Source organism: Rhinoraja longicauda, chromosome 11, assembly GCF_053455715.1.
Source record: "Rhinoraja longicauda isolate Sanriku21f chromosome 11, sRhiLon1.1, whole genome shotgun sequence".
NCBI classification, from domain to species: domain Eukaryota; kingdom Metazoa; phylum Chordata; class Chondrichthyes; order Rajiformes; family Arhynchobatidae; genus Rhinoraja; species Rhinoraja longicauda.
Window position 1 is genome coordinate 49,064,690 of NC_135963.1, and position 12,093 is coordinate 49,076,782.

General features: G+C 41.0%; 1 protein-coding gene across 6 annotated transcripts in view; it reads left to right on the forward strand.

Annotated features, from left to right (window-relative positions):
* axdnd1 (axonemal dynein light chain domain containing 1) overlaps nucleotides 1-12,093 on the forward strand; it is an 80,403-nt gene that overhangs the window by 21,023 nt on the left and 47,287 nt on the right. For all 6 annotated transcript variants that reach the window (XM_078407631.1, XM_078407634.1, XM_078407635.1 and 3 more), the window contains 6 exons: nucleotides 1,784-1,904; nucleotides 6,871-6,959; nucleotides 8,225-8,281; nucleotides 8,852-8,963; nucleotides 10,717-10,838; nucleotides 11,738-11,878. In XM_078407631.1, coding sequence (XP_078263757.1) covers nucleotides 1,784-1,904; nucleotides 6,871-6,959; nucleotides 8,225-8,281; nucleotides 8,852-8,963; nucleotides 10,717-10,838; nucleotides 11,738-11,878 — 642 coding nt within the window. The remainder of the gene's footprint in view (nucleotides 1-1,783; nucleotides 1,905-6,870; nucleotides 6,960-8,224; nucleotides 8,282-8,851; nucleotides 8,964-10,716; nucleotides 10,839-11,737; nucleotides 11,879-12,093) is intronic.

Genomic DNA, 12,093 nt, shown 5'->3' on the forward strand with positions numbered 1-12,093 from the left:
CTTTTGTACAGGAGTTGAAAAAGAGAGAACATAGGTTTCAGGTGAAAGGGAAAGGATTTAAATAGGAAACTGAAGGACAATATTTTTTTACACAGCATGGTATGTATATGGAATGAATTGCTGGACAATGTGGTTGATGCAGATATAATAACAACATTTAAATGACATTAGGACTGGCACATGGATAGAAAAGGTTTAAAGGAATATTGGTCAAGTGGACTTGATCATATATATCAGAGGACGTTGTGAGAAGCTGGAGAGGAAATTGTGGGAGCTCCAGCTGTGATATACGAATCATTGTTAGTGTCAGGAATCAGTGATGGATCCTTTACGGTGGCAAAGAAAGTTTTTAATACGTTGTCCTTCAATGTGTATGGAAGTTGCAACATTAGGTTACAGTGGTGCAAGACATTGGTGAGGTCACAGTATTATCATATCATATCATATCATATATATACAGCCGGAAACAGGCCTTTTCGGCCCTCCAAGTCCGTGCCGCCCAGTGATCCCCGTACATTAACACTATCCTACACCCACTAGGGACAATTTTTTTAAACATTTACCCAGCCAATTAACCTACATACCTGTACGTCTTTGGAGTGTGGGAGGAAACCGAAGATCTCGAAGAAAATCCACGCAGGTCACGGGGAGAACGTACAAACTCCTTACAGTGCAGCACCCGTAGTCAGGATCGAACCTGAGTCTCCGGCGCTGCATTCGCTGTAAGGCAGCAACTCTACCGCTGCGCTACCGTGCCGTATTATGTTGAGAATAGTTCAGTTTTGGTCACCGTGCTCTAGTAAGGATGTCATTAAGCTGGAAGGATTGCAGAAAAGATTTATGAAGATGTTGCAATGATTCGAGTACCTGAGCTTTCGGGAAAGGTTGGTGAGGCTTGGACATTATACCTTGAAGGCTGAGGGATGATCTTATAAAGGTGTATAAAATCATGAGGGGAATCATTTTTTATCCAGAGTCAAGCACCAGAGGCCATAGGTATAAGATGAGAGGGGGAAGAGTTAAGAGGAAGCTGAGGGGCAACTATATCGCTCGGAGAGTTTAGTTTAGTTTAGTTATAGTTAGTTTAGTTTAGAATGGTTGGTATATGGAATGAGCTGCGAGTGGAGGTAGTTGAGGCATTTAAAAGACGGACAGGTATATGGATAGGATAGGTTTTGATGGATATGAGCCAAATGTGGGCAAATGGGACTAGCTTTGATGGGGCATCTGGCCAGCATGAATGAGTTGGGCCGAAGAGCCAGCTTCCGTGCTCTATAACTCTATGACTCTATTCCAGATTATTGCACAATGCTCTAGTTTATTAGGCCTGTAATTTTGCTGCTAGTTTGCTCGCATATAGTTTTCTTATCCACGGTGAGTTATTGTCCCTCTAATAATTCTTCTCTTTTCTTTGACAACAGCCAATCTCCTGCACTATTCATCTATCCAGGGTTTATTTACATTTCTCCTTGCTCTTGTTTCTTCTGCGCACTTCCTATATGTCTCCTTTTTTTTTGCATTACCTTCCTGTCTGCTGTGTTTTCCTTTGCGAACAGATTTTACTCCCTACTTTCTTATCTTATTTCTCAGAAAATAAAAATACGTTACTTCATTGGAAAGAGGGACTTCTAAAGTCGTTTTATTGCCATATGTTAATGTTAAAATTAGAAGAAGGCTGAGATCACTTCAGCCTTTTCATTAATTCGTTAAAATCTTGTTCCATCTGCATCCATTTTTGTTTTGTGATTTCCTTTGATTTTAACCTTTCCAAACCTTCATACAGGGATATCTCCTTTTTACGCGATGCCGTATATACCAAATGTCCCATTCATATGACGCCTGGATCATTAGCAACCATGGACAAAAGTGCTGCTCGGGCTCAGTTTGAAAAACAGCGTGCCATAGTGAGTAACAATTAAGATATCGAACAGTTTTCGAGCAATATTTATTATGTTTTGCTTCCGGTCTATACTGTTAAAATCTCTCTTCAATGTAGGCTTTTCATTATAAATGTTTATGACCTGAGAAAATAAAATTCCAATTCAACATGACTAGGTGGAAGTGAAGCTATCAAATGGGAGGCATCAATTCAGCTGCCAAGAGTTGAATTCTTTATCAAGCTAAATATGTGCATTTGGAAGGTTTCTTGACTGTGAGAAGTGCTTTCCCTGGGAAGAAGGCAACACAGAGAGAAATAAATATTGGTTTATGAGCAAAATTGTTACTGTAAGCCTGGTTTCTTTACCTAAGTCATTAATACAGAGTATAAGTAGTTGTGGTTCTATCACCGATCTTCATCGCCTCCCACTAGTTACAGATTGCCAACCTAAAAAATTATCCGCTTATCACAACTTAATTTTCCGTTAGTTAGCTAATATTCCATCCATGCTAACATTTTTTCTTCATTGCCAAGAACTTGTGGAGTAATCTTTGATGAGACAACTTATCAAATGCCTTTTAGTAATGAGTAACTATACCGCATAAGTCGTTTATTATCATACGCACAAGTATAGTGAGATACAGGCACTATGAAAAGCTTCCTTACGGCAGCATCTCAGACACATGGACTCAGACTCTATTCCGGACATAAATTGTACACAAATTATATATAAATTATGCAAGAAGGTATAAAAGAAAAGTACTGTGCAAAGCAAGACATTAGTGCAAGAGCATAATGAGAAACAGGTCCATGGTAGTGCAAGAGGTGGTTCACAGGTTTCCGATGCTGATTTAGGAATAGGGTTGTTCAGATCTGTTAAAGAATTGAACTGCAGGAAGGTAGCTGTCAGTGTTGCGAGACATAAGGCTTCTGTACCTCTTACCTGGTGGTGGTAGCAACTAGAGGTGATGGGCGGATGGTGGCGATCCTTAATGATAGGTACCGCCTTTGTGATGCAACATTTCATAGAACATATACAACATGGAACAGTACAGCACAGCACAGTCGCCCACAATGTCCCAGCCTAATGTGATGCTAGGTTAAACTGATCTCCTCCACCTGCACGTGATCCATACCCCTCCTTTCCCTGCATATCCCTGTAGATATCCAAAAGTTTAAATTACACCGTTGCATCTGCCTCCACCACCTATCTGCCCTACCTGTGCCTCTCGTAATTTGATGTACTTCCATCAGGTCTCCCCTCAACATCCGATGTGCCTGAAAAATTAATTCACGTTCATCTAACCTCATCTCGGTCATTCCTCCTGCTGCCCACTCCTGTCAGGCAGGGGAACTTTGTCCAACCTCTTCTTGTAGCTGATGCACCCCTCATCCAAGCACCTCTTCTGCACCCATTCCAAAGCCTCACATCCTTCCTGCTATGAGGCAATCAGAACTGCAGGCAATAGTTCAAATGTGGCCTAACCAAATTCTTATAAAGCTGCATCTTGACTTCCTGACTCTTACACTCTTATACTCAATGTTCTGATCAATGAAGACGAGGATACCATATACCTTCTTTACCGATCTTTCTACTTGTGTTGCCACTTTCAGGGAGCAATTGGCCTGGACCCAAAGATCCTTCTGCATATCAAGGCTGTTAACGGTCTTGACGTTAATTGTATTCTGTCATTCGACCACCTAAAGTGCAGCACCTCACTTGCTTGGATTAAACTCCATCTGCTATTTCTCTGTCCATTTCACTACCAGTTGATCTATAACCCGTTGTACACTTTGACCACCTTCCTCACTGTCACGCAATCTTGCTGTTGTCTGCAAATTTACTAAGCAACCTATCTATGTTTATGTCTAAGATTACATACATCACAAGCAACAGAGATCCCTGCATAGATCCCTGCAGAACTCCATTGGTCACAGAATCCAGCCAGAATAATAATAATAATAATAATAATATATTTATTTTATATAGCGCCTTAACACATGCACAAAGCGCTTTACAAATACAATTAACATAGAAACAAACAGACAAACAGACAAACTATCCTGACGGAAAAGCGGCGAATAATCAACGCCAGCGTCCTCTCACGTCAGGGTCCGGCAGTAGACATTAAAGAACACAAGACACACAGATACAATTTTTTTACACAAAACAGCCATCACAGTGATTGCTCTAGGCATACCCTCACTGTGATGGAAGGCAAAGTCTTATCTACTCCTCGTTCTTCTCCCGTGGCGCCACGAGGCGATCGAGGCTCCCAACCCCTTGAAGCCCCCACCGGGTGATGGAAAGTCCCAGGGTCGAGCCGAGCAGGCCGATGAAAGTCCTGAGCCCCCACCGGGCGATGGAAAATGCCGCGGCCGAGCCACGCAGGGCGATGAGAGTCCTGAGCCCCCACCGGGCGATGTAAAGTGCTGCGGCCGAGCCACGCAGGGCGATGAAGGGCCTGCGGGCGGGTTGATCGTGCCTCGTGCCTCGGGGCGGTCGAAGCTGCTACGGCTGGAGCTCCCAAAAGCCGGTCGCCAGCCAGGGACCTGCGAACTCCCGATGTTGCGGTCTGCAGGGCCCACGGCCGAAGCCTCCGAGATGGTAAGTCCAGGCCCTGCGACCGGAGTCTTCGAGGTCGATCCCAGCTGGAGGCCGCCGACTCCACGATGTTAGGCCGTAGCGCGAACGGAGATACGACACGGTAAAGGTCGCATCTCCATTGAGGAGGAGATTTAAAAAAAGGTTTCCCCCAACCCCCCCACCACCCCCCTACATACACAGAATTAAAAATAAAACAAAACGTACATTTAACATCAACAATGACAGAAAAACACAAAAAAAACAAAAACGGAGACTGCCGGTGAGCCGCAGCTGCAGAACAATGCCCTTCCTACTGCTGCCCTCTGTCTTCCATGAGTAAGCCAGACCTGAATCCAAATGACCAAGTTACCGTCACTACTGTGGATATTAATCTTCCGGATCAGCCTTCCATGGGGCATCAAATGCCGTATTAAATCTATATAGACAACATCCGCCACCCTACTCTCATCGATCACCTTCACCACCTCTTCAAATAACACATTCGTTAGTAAGACACAATCTACCACGTACACTGTCACTACTTGGCTCATTCCCTTCCAGATAGCAGCAAATCCTAAACTGAAGAGTGCTCTCTAATAGCTTCCCAACTACCAACTTGTTCATCGACCTACAATTCCCTAGATTACCTCTACCTCCCTTCTTAAACAAAGGAATAACATTGGATCATCTCCAGTTGTTTGGGATCTTATCTGTGGCTAGAGAAGTTGCAGTGATTTTCATCAAGGCCCCTGCAATTACCTCTATTGCTTTTCTTAATAAGCTGGAATAAATCCCATCAGCTTCAGGAGATTTATCCACCTTCATGCCCTTCAAGAGCCCTAACATCACCTCCTTATTGATCTCAAACTGCCTTTGCATTTTAGTATTTTCTCACTGTCCTCCATGTCCTTCTTGGTGAAGATAGACACAAAATGCTGGAGTAACTCAGCGGGTCAAGCAGCATCTCTGGACAGAAGGAATGGGTGACGCAGAAGGGTCTCGACCCGAAACACATCAGTCTGAAGAAGGGTCTCGACCCGAAACATCACCCATTCCTTCTCTCCAGAGATGCTGCCTGTCCCACTGAGTTCCTCCAGTATTTTGTGTCTATCTTCGATTTAAACCAGCATCTGCAGTTTTCTTTCCTACACATCCTTCTTGGGGAATGCAGATGCAAAATGCTCCTTTAGTACCTCGCCTACATACTCTGGCTCCAAGCACAAATTCCCTCCTTTATCCCCAGTTATCCTTTTGTTTTTAATGTGAGTGTGAAAAGCCTTGGGATTTTCTTCAATCCGACTTGTTTAAAGTATTTAACAGTCTCTTTTGGCCCTTCCAATCACTTGAGTTTATGGTGTGATTTATCTTTTTATGTAATACATTCAGTTTTGATCCTTCAGTTTTGACAATTTACTGTCTATCTTACTCTGACTCCTATTTGCTGGACTTTTTTTGCCTGACGATTTCCCCCTCGCCACCTTTTTTCCTTTGTTCACCTCCCTGCATTATCATCTTGTTCTTTTTCTTACACTTTTTAAATTATGCCTCATGTGAAATGCACCCCCACCCCCCACACCTATCACCACACTCCAACCCTTCAACCTTGCCCATTGTTCAATTTAAAACCAATTGTGATCTCTAGTTTTCTCACAAATTATGCTGTAATGGCAACTTTCCAACATTTCCAATGACTTATTTTCCAAATGCCATTACTACACAGGGAGTAAGAGTGATCTTACGCAGATCCAACTGAACAGATCTTCCACTCGTTATTTCCAGTTTAATTAGTTGTTTATTGAAGCAGATGTACAAACAAGGAGATGAACATACCAGGCTTTACTTATTTTGCATACAAGTCGTAGCTGGCAGCTCCGTCCCTGGTCTGGTCCCAGGTCTCAGGTTTGTCCACTCGTATGTCTGTCCAGGTCTGGTGAGAACTGTGTCTGCCACTCCCTGTCCCTTATGCCCATATATATACACCACCCTGTGCATCTAATGACCGCCCTCAACTGTCCAAAATAATATGCCAAGATATATCTTGACAAAATAATATAATAGGCCAACAGTAGCTAGCCTAGACTTAAATGGCTCCTACATATACCAATGGATCTTCAAACCCATTTATGGTTTCTGTTTAAAGTCTCAATTAAAAGGCAACATTTCCAATAATGGGCTTATACATGAAAGAAACATTGAGTGACTTGAGGTGTACTGGGAGAGGCTGATTCCCCGTCATCATTTGGAGATGACCTCACCCATCGTGTACCTAATGCCATGTAATTTAGTGTTGAGGCCTTCCAGGCCCATTCGCCTTCTGGGAGCTGCTCATGATATTTGTACTCTTGTGTTATTTAGGAACTGCATTTAATACTTTTGATATGAAGTACCTTTTTTCACTCAATAGAGGAAGGCGGATGTATCTGAGAGTTTGATACCAGATGAGTACCACATTGTGAAGAACAGGGGAGTCCTGGGACTGGAGTATTATGAGGAGTGAGTAATCCTCGAATGTATTAAATCTTTGACTAAAGTAGCTTTTTTCTTCAGTGAAAGCTTTTCTCCACCATGTTTGATCACAGCATGGCCCTGCATATAATACAATGCTAACACATCTCTTTTCTAATTTTCTAATAGATTTAGTGCAGGGGCCTAGTTAATATTATTTACAACGGAATGGTTACAGTTGATGTGCCTTTTCCCCACAATCTACTTAATACAGCACATTGAAGCTGCAATTTATTATACAACTGGGGTCATATGAATTAAAGATTAACAGTGGTCTGGAATTGGAGTTGGTATTGAACAATGTTATTAAACAGTCTTCTTCTTTCATGTCCATCATCTATGTTTCAAATGTTTCATCACTGTCTTCGTCCGTCCTGAAAAGGATGCAAACTTCTGGCGACAATCAGTGGGAGCCATCACTTGTACAATAGATGATGGTGGTAGCAGAGTTCAGAGCCGTTTTTACAGCATTATGGGACCCCGGGCAAAGCAGTGTACTGGGGCCCCTACCGTTACTCTCCCCCACCCCCCTTTCCCTACCAGCCCCCCCCTGTCGTGCCGGCGAAAAGCACTTACCGAAAAGCACTTAGCGATGGACTTAGGGTGCTACATTGTTGCGAAAAGCACTTACAGATGCTGTGAGAAGCACTTAGTGACCGAAAATGTTGCGAAAAAAGCACTTATTGAACCTACATTTTTAAAGTAGTATTTATTTATTGCAAGTCACTTAACATACACAGATCAGCATGGGGCCCCTATGCTCGTGGCCCCCCGGGCAAGTGCCCATCAGGCCCATGCGTTAAGACGGCCCTGGCAGAGTTAGCTCAGGAGACTTCCAGTTTCCAGCTTCTGCTATGGGGCTATAAAACAGTAGTCCGGTTTCTTTCATCCACCTTCCATGTTCCTTTATTCAAGGAACCTTTCTAATCATGTCCCTTTCTAATGCATATTTTTACTGCCAAAGAGTCCATTAAAAAAACTAATGTTCTCATACTCATACTCATTAACTCCCAGATCTATTCCCATAATCTTTATATTTGTAATTCTCTTTTTTCTTTGCTTTCTCTCTATTAGTTTAGTCTTTTTTTCAGTCTCTTTTCATCTTTATTTTTTCTTTAAAATTTTTAAAATTGCAGCTATGTAAGAATTCTATAACCAGTTTGTCGTTTATTATTATTTGTACATATGCTTTAAAAAATAAAAAAAAAATAAAAAAAAAATAACGAATGTTCTGTGGTTGATCTTTCTTATAGTAAATATACCACCCTACTGGAAGACCATGAGAAAAAACTGAGAGTATTTCCCTCCATGTGAGTAGTTGTATTAACTCCATGATTGTGCCAATTTGCTTCATGATGCACTTAAAGATCTTTTGTTAAAAAAAGTCTCTGAATTTCACAGTACTTGTAAAAACTGTCCCATTGTTGTCAATGCTATTATTAGCAGCAGAGAGGCCAAGTATCTGCCAAGATAAACAATGACAGACTTTTGCAGAAGCCCTTGCATATTTCTCAATCAATGTACTACGATGGAATAAAGTGATCCACCAAGGCTAATCAAAGAAATTAAGGATTATACGGTATCAGATTAAATTTAAAAAAATAGAATTGCTATGAAAATTGGTAGGCATTGAAAATTAATGGAATTTGAGTAGCAACCAGCAAACAATTACCAAAAATGATTAAAGGAGAAATTTAGCAAGTATAAACTGGCAAGAAACTTATAACGCATTAATTGTGACTTTTGGCAACAAGTGTGAAAACATTTTGTGCTTCATCACTACTTTCCTTCCTCTTCAGCAAATAATTGCCATTTCCCAAAGAAAAACAAAACTGTCGTTCACGCATTTTCCTGATTTGGCCAATGTTTTCTCTTCCCAGGAAACCCTGTGGGAGAATTGAGGCCATTCAGTTATCTCAAGTGATGGATGACATGTTGGAAAAAGCTGGGTTTAATGATAATGAAAAGCAGGAATCAAAAGAAGAAAGTCAGGTATTGTGAGAATGACAGAAATCGTATTTCTATAATTGTTGCGCATGCAGTAGAAACATGCAGGAGAAAAATAAATACCCATTTACAACATCAACATATATATAAAAAATGGATACTGTCTTTGTTGGAGATTAACTTTGCCTTTTTCCTGTTTAACTCTTTGTGTACATCAATGAATTGATCCTCTGACCTCTGCAAGGCAATTGATAAGGTTCTACATGGTAGGCTGCTCAGGGGAAAGTACCTGGGGAGGGGCTGGTTTAGGTGGGAAGGGATGAGTTGCAGAGGGAGCGGTCTCTGTGAAAATTAGAAAGGGATGGGGATGAGAAGATGTGATTAATGATGGGATCACGTGAAAGATGAGGACCAGGGGCATTCTATCCTTCTTGCGTCTGGGGAAAGAGGGAGAAGAACTCTAGGACTCAGAAAAGACGCGGGTAAGGGATCCATCTGTAACAATTGGGGGGAAACCACGTTCACTGAAGAACGAAAACATCTCAGATGTCCTTGTATGGAAAGTCTCTTCCTGGGAGCAAATGTGGAGGAGACATGTACTACAAACCTACCCTCTCCCATAGTTATGTTGTCAACACTTCCTCCCACCCTGCCTCTTGCAAAGATGATATCCCCTACTCTCAATTCCTACATCTCGGCTGCACCTATAAGTAAATGGGGGGATCTTATAGAAACTTACAGAATTCTTAAGGGGTTGGACAGGCTAGATGCAGGAAGATTGTTCCCGATGTTGGGGAAGTCCAGAACAAGGGGTCACAGCTTAAGGATAAGGGGGAAGTCTTTTAGGACCGAGATGAGAACGTTTTTTTTCACACAGAGAGTGGTGAATCTGTGGAATTCTCTGCCACAGAGGGTAGTTGAGGCCAGTTCATTGGCTATATTTAAGAGGGAGTTAGATGTGGCCCTTGTGGTTAAAGGGATCAGGGGGTATGGAGAGAAGGCAGGTACAGGATACTGAGTTGGATGATCAGCCATGATCACATTGAATGACGGTGCAGGCTCGAAGGGCCGAATGGCCTACTCCTGCAGCTATTTTCTATGTTTCTATGTTTCTAAAGATCATCTGAAATAGGGTTCAAGGAGATCTTTAAAAAATTGCCAAGGATTAAGGAACGAATTGCTGAGCTTCAGGCCTGAAGCTCAGCAATTCGTTCCTTAATCCTTGGTAGCAAAGGTAGCAGAGATGTAGCTGGGGTACAGAGCAATTCAAAAATTGGAATATGCAAGAAACCATGTCATGAACTGTGGTGTTCTTTGTGTATTAAAAACACAGCTTATTAATAAGCTAATTCCCCTGAATCTCAAACTCCCTATCCTCATGGTAATTTTCCAATATTAATGATATATAGACAATTTTTTATTTACATCCATATCACTAATAAACATCTAAACTAAATTTAGATAATTATAAAATGATTTTTTCATTGTATTACTATGAATCTCATAAAATAATGCAACATAAAAAAAGAAACTTAAATGTTTTGAATGTTATTACTCAACTTGTATATGGAGTTGAATTTCATTCTTGGGTGTTTATGCTATTATATTTGTCAGCTGACCTGCTTCTGACATTTGATTCCATTAACTTCAGTGTAAAGTGAAAAAGAAAGCTTTAATAATTAAGACTGAAAGATCATTAAAGGTTCTTGTAACATTTTACAACTTAAACAGATTCTACATTCTTGCCACTTGTTTGACACAATTTCCAACTGCCTTGTGCTGATTTTTATTTGCCCAGATGTATCATTTGCTGGATCTGGTGAAAAAGGAGCAAACCATTTACAATATTGTGTTCCATGAGCTTATTCGTCAGATTAGTGTGGATTGTGCAGAGCGAGGAGAGCTTCTTGCCAAAGTCAGGTCTGTCACAACCGTAGATGTTCACTGATTCTACTATCATTTGTTCCAAACTTTGCAACCTAGATACAAATTACCGTATAAAGTCTGCGAATGATTTTACTGATGTGTTGGAGATGCAAGCTAAAACGTACAATTTTGTTTTGTGTAGCCATGAAACATTATTAGAGATGCAAAATCAAACAAGCATTCTGATTGCAGACGTAATAATATATTTTAGTGTTTCAACTATATTTAACATTTTCTTTTAATGCATTTGGGTTGTAGGCTACCAGCTATCTTCCCTCCTCTCCATCAGTCTGAAGAATGGTCCTGACCCGAAATGTCGTCTGTCCATTCCCTTCTAGAGATGCTGCCTGACCCACTGAGTTACTCCAGCACATTGTCCCCTCCACAGATGTTGGCTGACCTGCTGAGTTCCTCCAGTAGTTTGCTTTTTATTCAAGATTGTAAAAGTCTCTTGTGAACCCTCTACTCTTTCAGTCTTGACGCAAAATTATGACAATTTCCCTCCAATGATAATTGACATCATGTCCAAATGTTAAACCAAATAACATCATAGACTTCCTCCCAAATTTGCAAAGCTAGCCACCACCCCAATTCGGAATTTAAATTCTTGGTTGGCCTTTACTGACAGATTGAAATATTACAAAGATCTGAATCGATGATACTGGAGGAGGGATGAATGATTTTAGGATGGAATGCTCTGGGAGGTAGCAACTTTACAGTCATCCAAGACTTGGCTGAAAATATCATAAATGGAAGTGAGCTTTCACAGTTTTATATAAAAAGGAAGAAAAGAGAATGGATTAAAAGGGGAAATCTTTTTAAAAGTTGTTATGATTTTGATTATTTCTTTTAGCTTAAGGTCAGCTATAATATTTATTTTGCTTCTTTCACAGAGAGAGGTATGTAAATTTATTGGACTACATTCCTCGCTATCTAACCAATATGCACAATGAAATCACGATGCAACGGTTATTGGACAAGGAACTTATTTTGGAACTGTTTCTTTTCCAGAATTCTGTTGAAAAACTCAACAGGTAATAATCGTAATCATAGAAGCTTTCCAGAAATGTTATTTTTATTGGGATGTAAGGGCTTTCTAAATGAACTAGTAATTTCCAAATTGTATGAAACTACTGGGTAGAATTGACCATGTGGGGTTTTCCCAGGTGCTCCGGTTTCCTCCCACACTCCAAAGATATACAGGTTTGTAGGTTAACTGACTTCAGTGAAAATTGTAAATTGTCCCTAG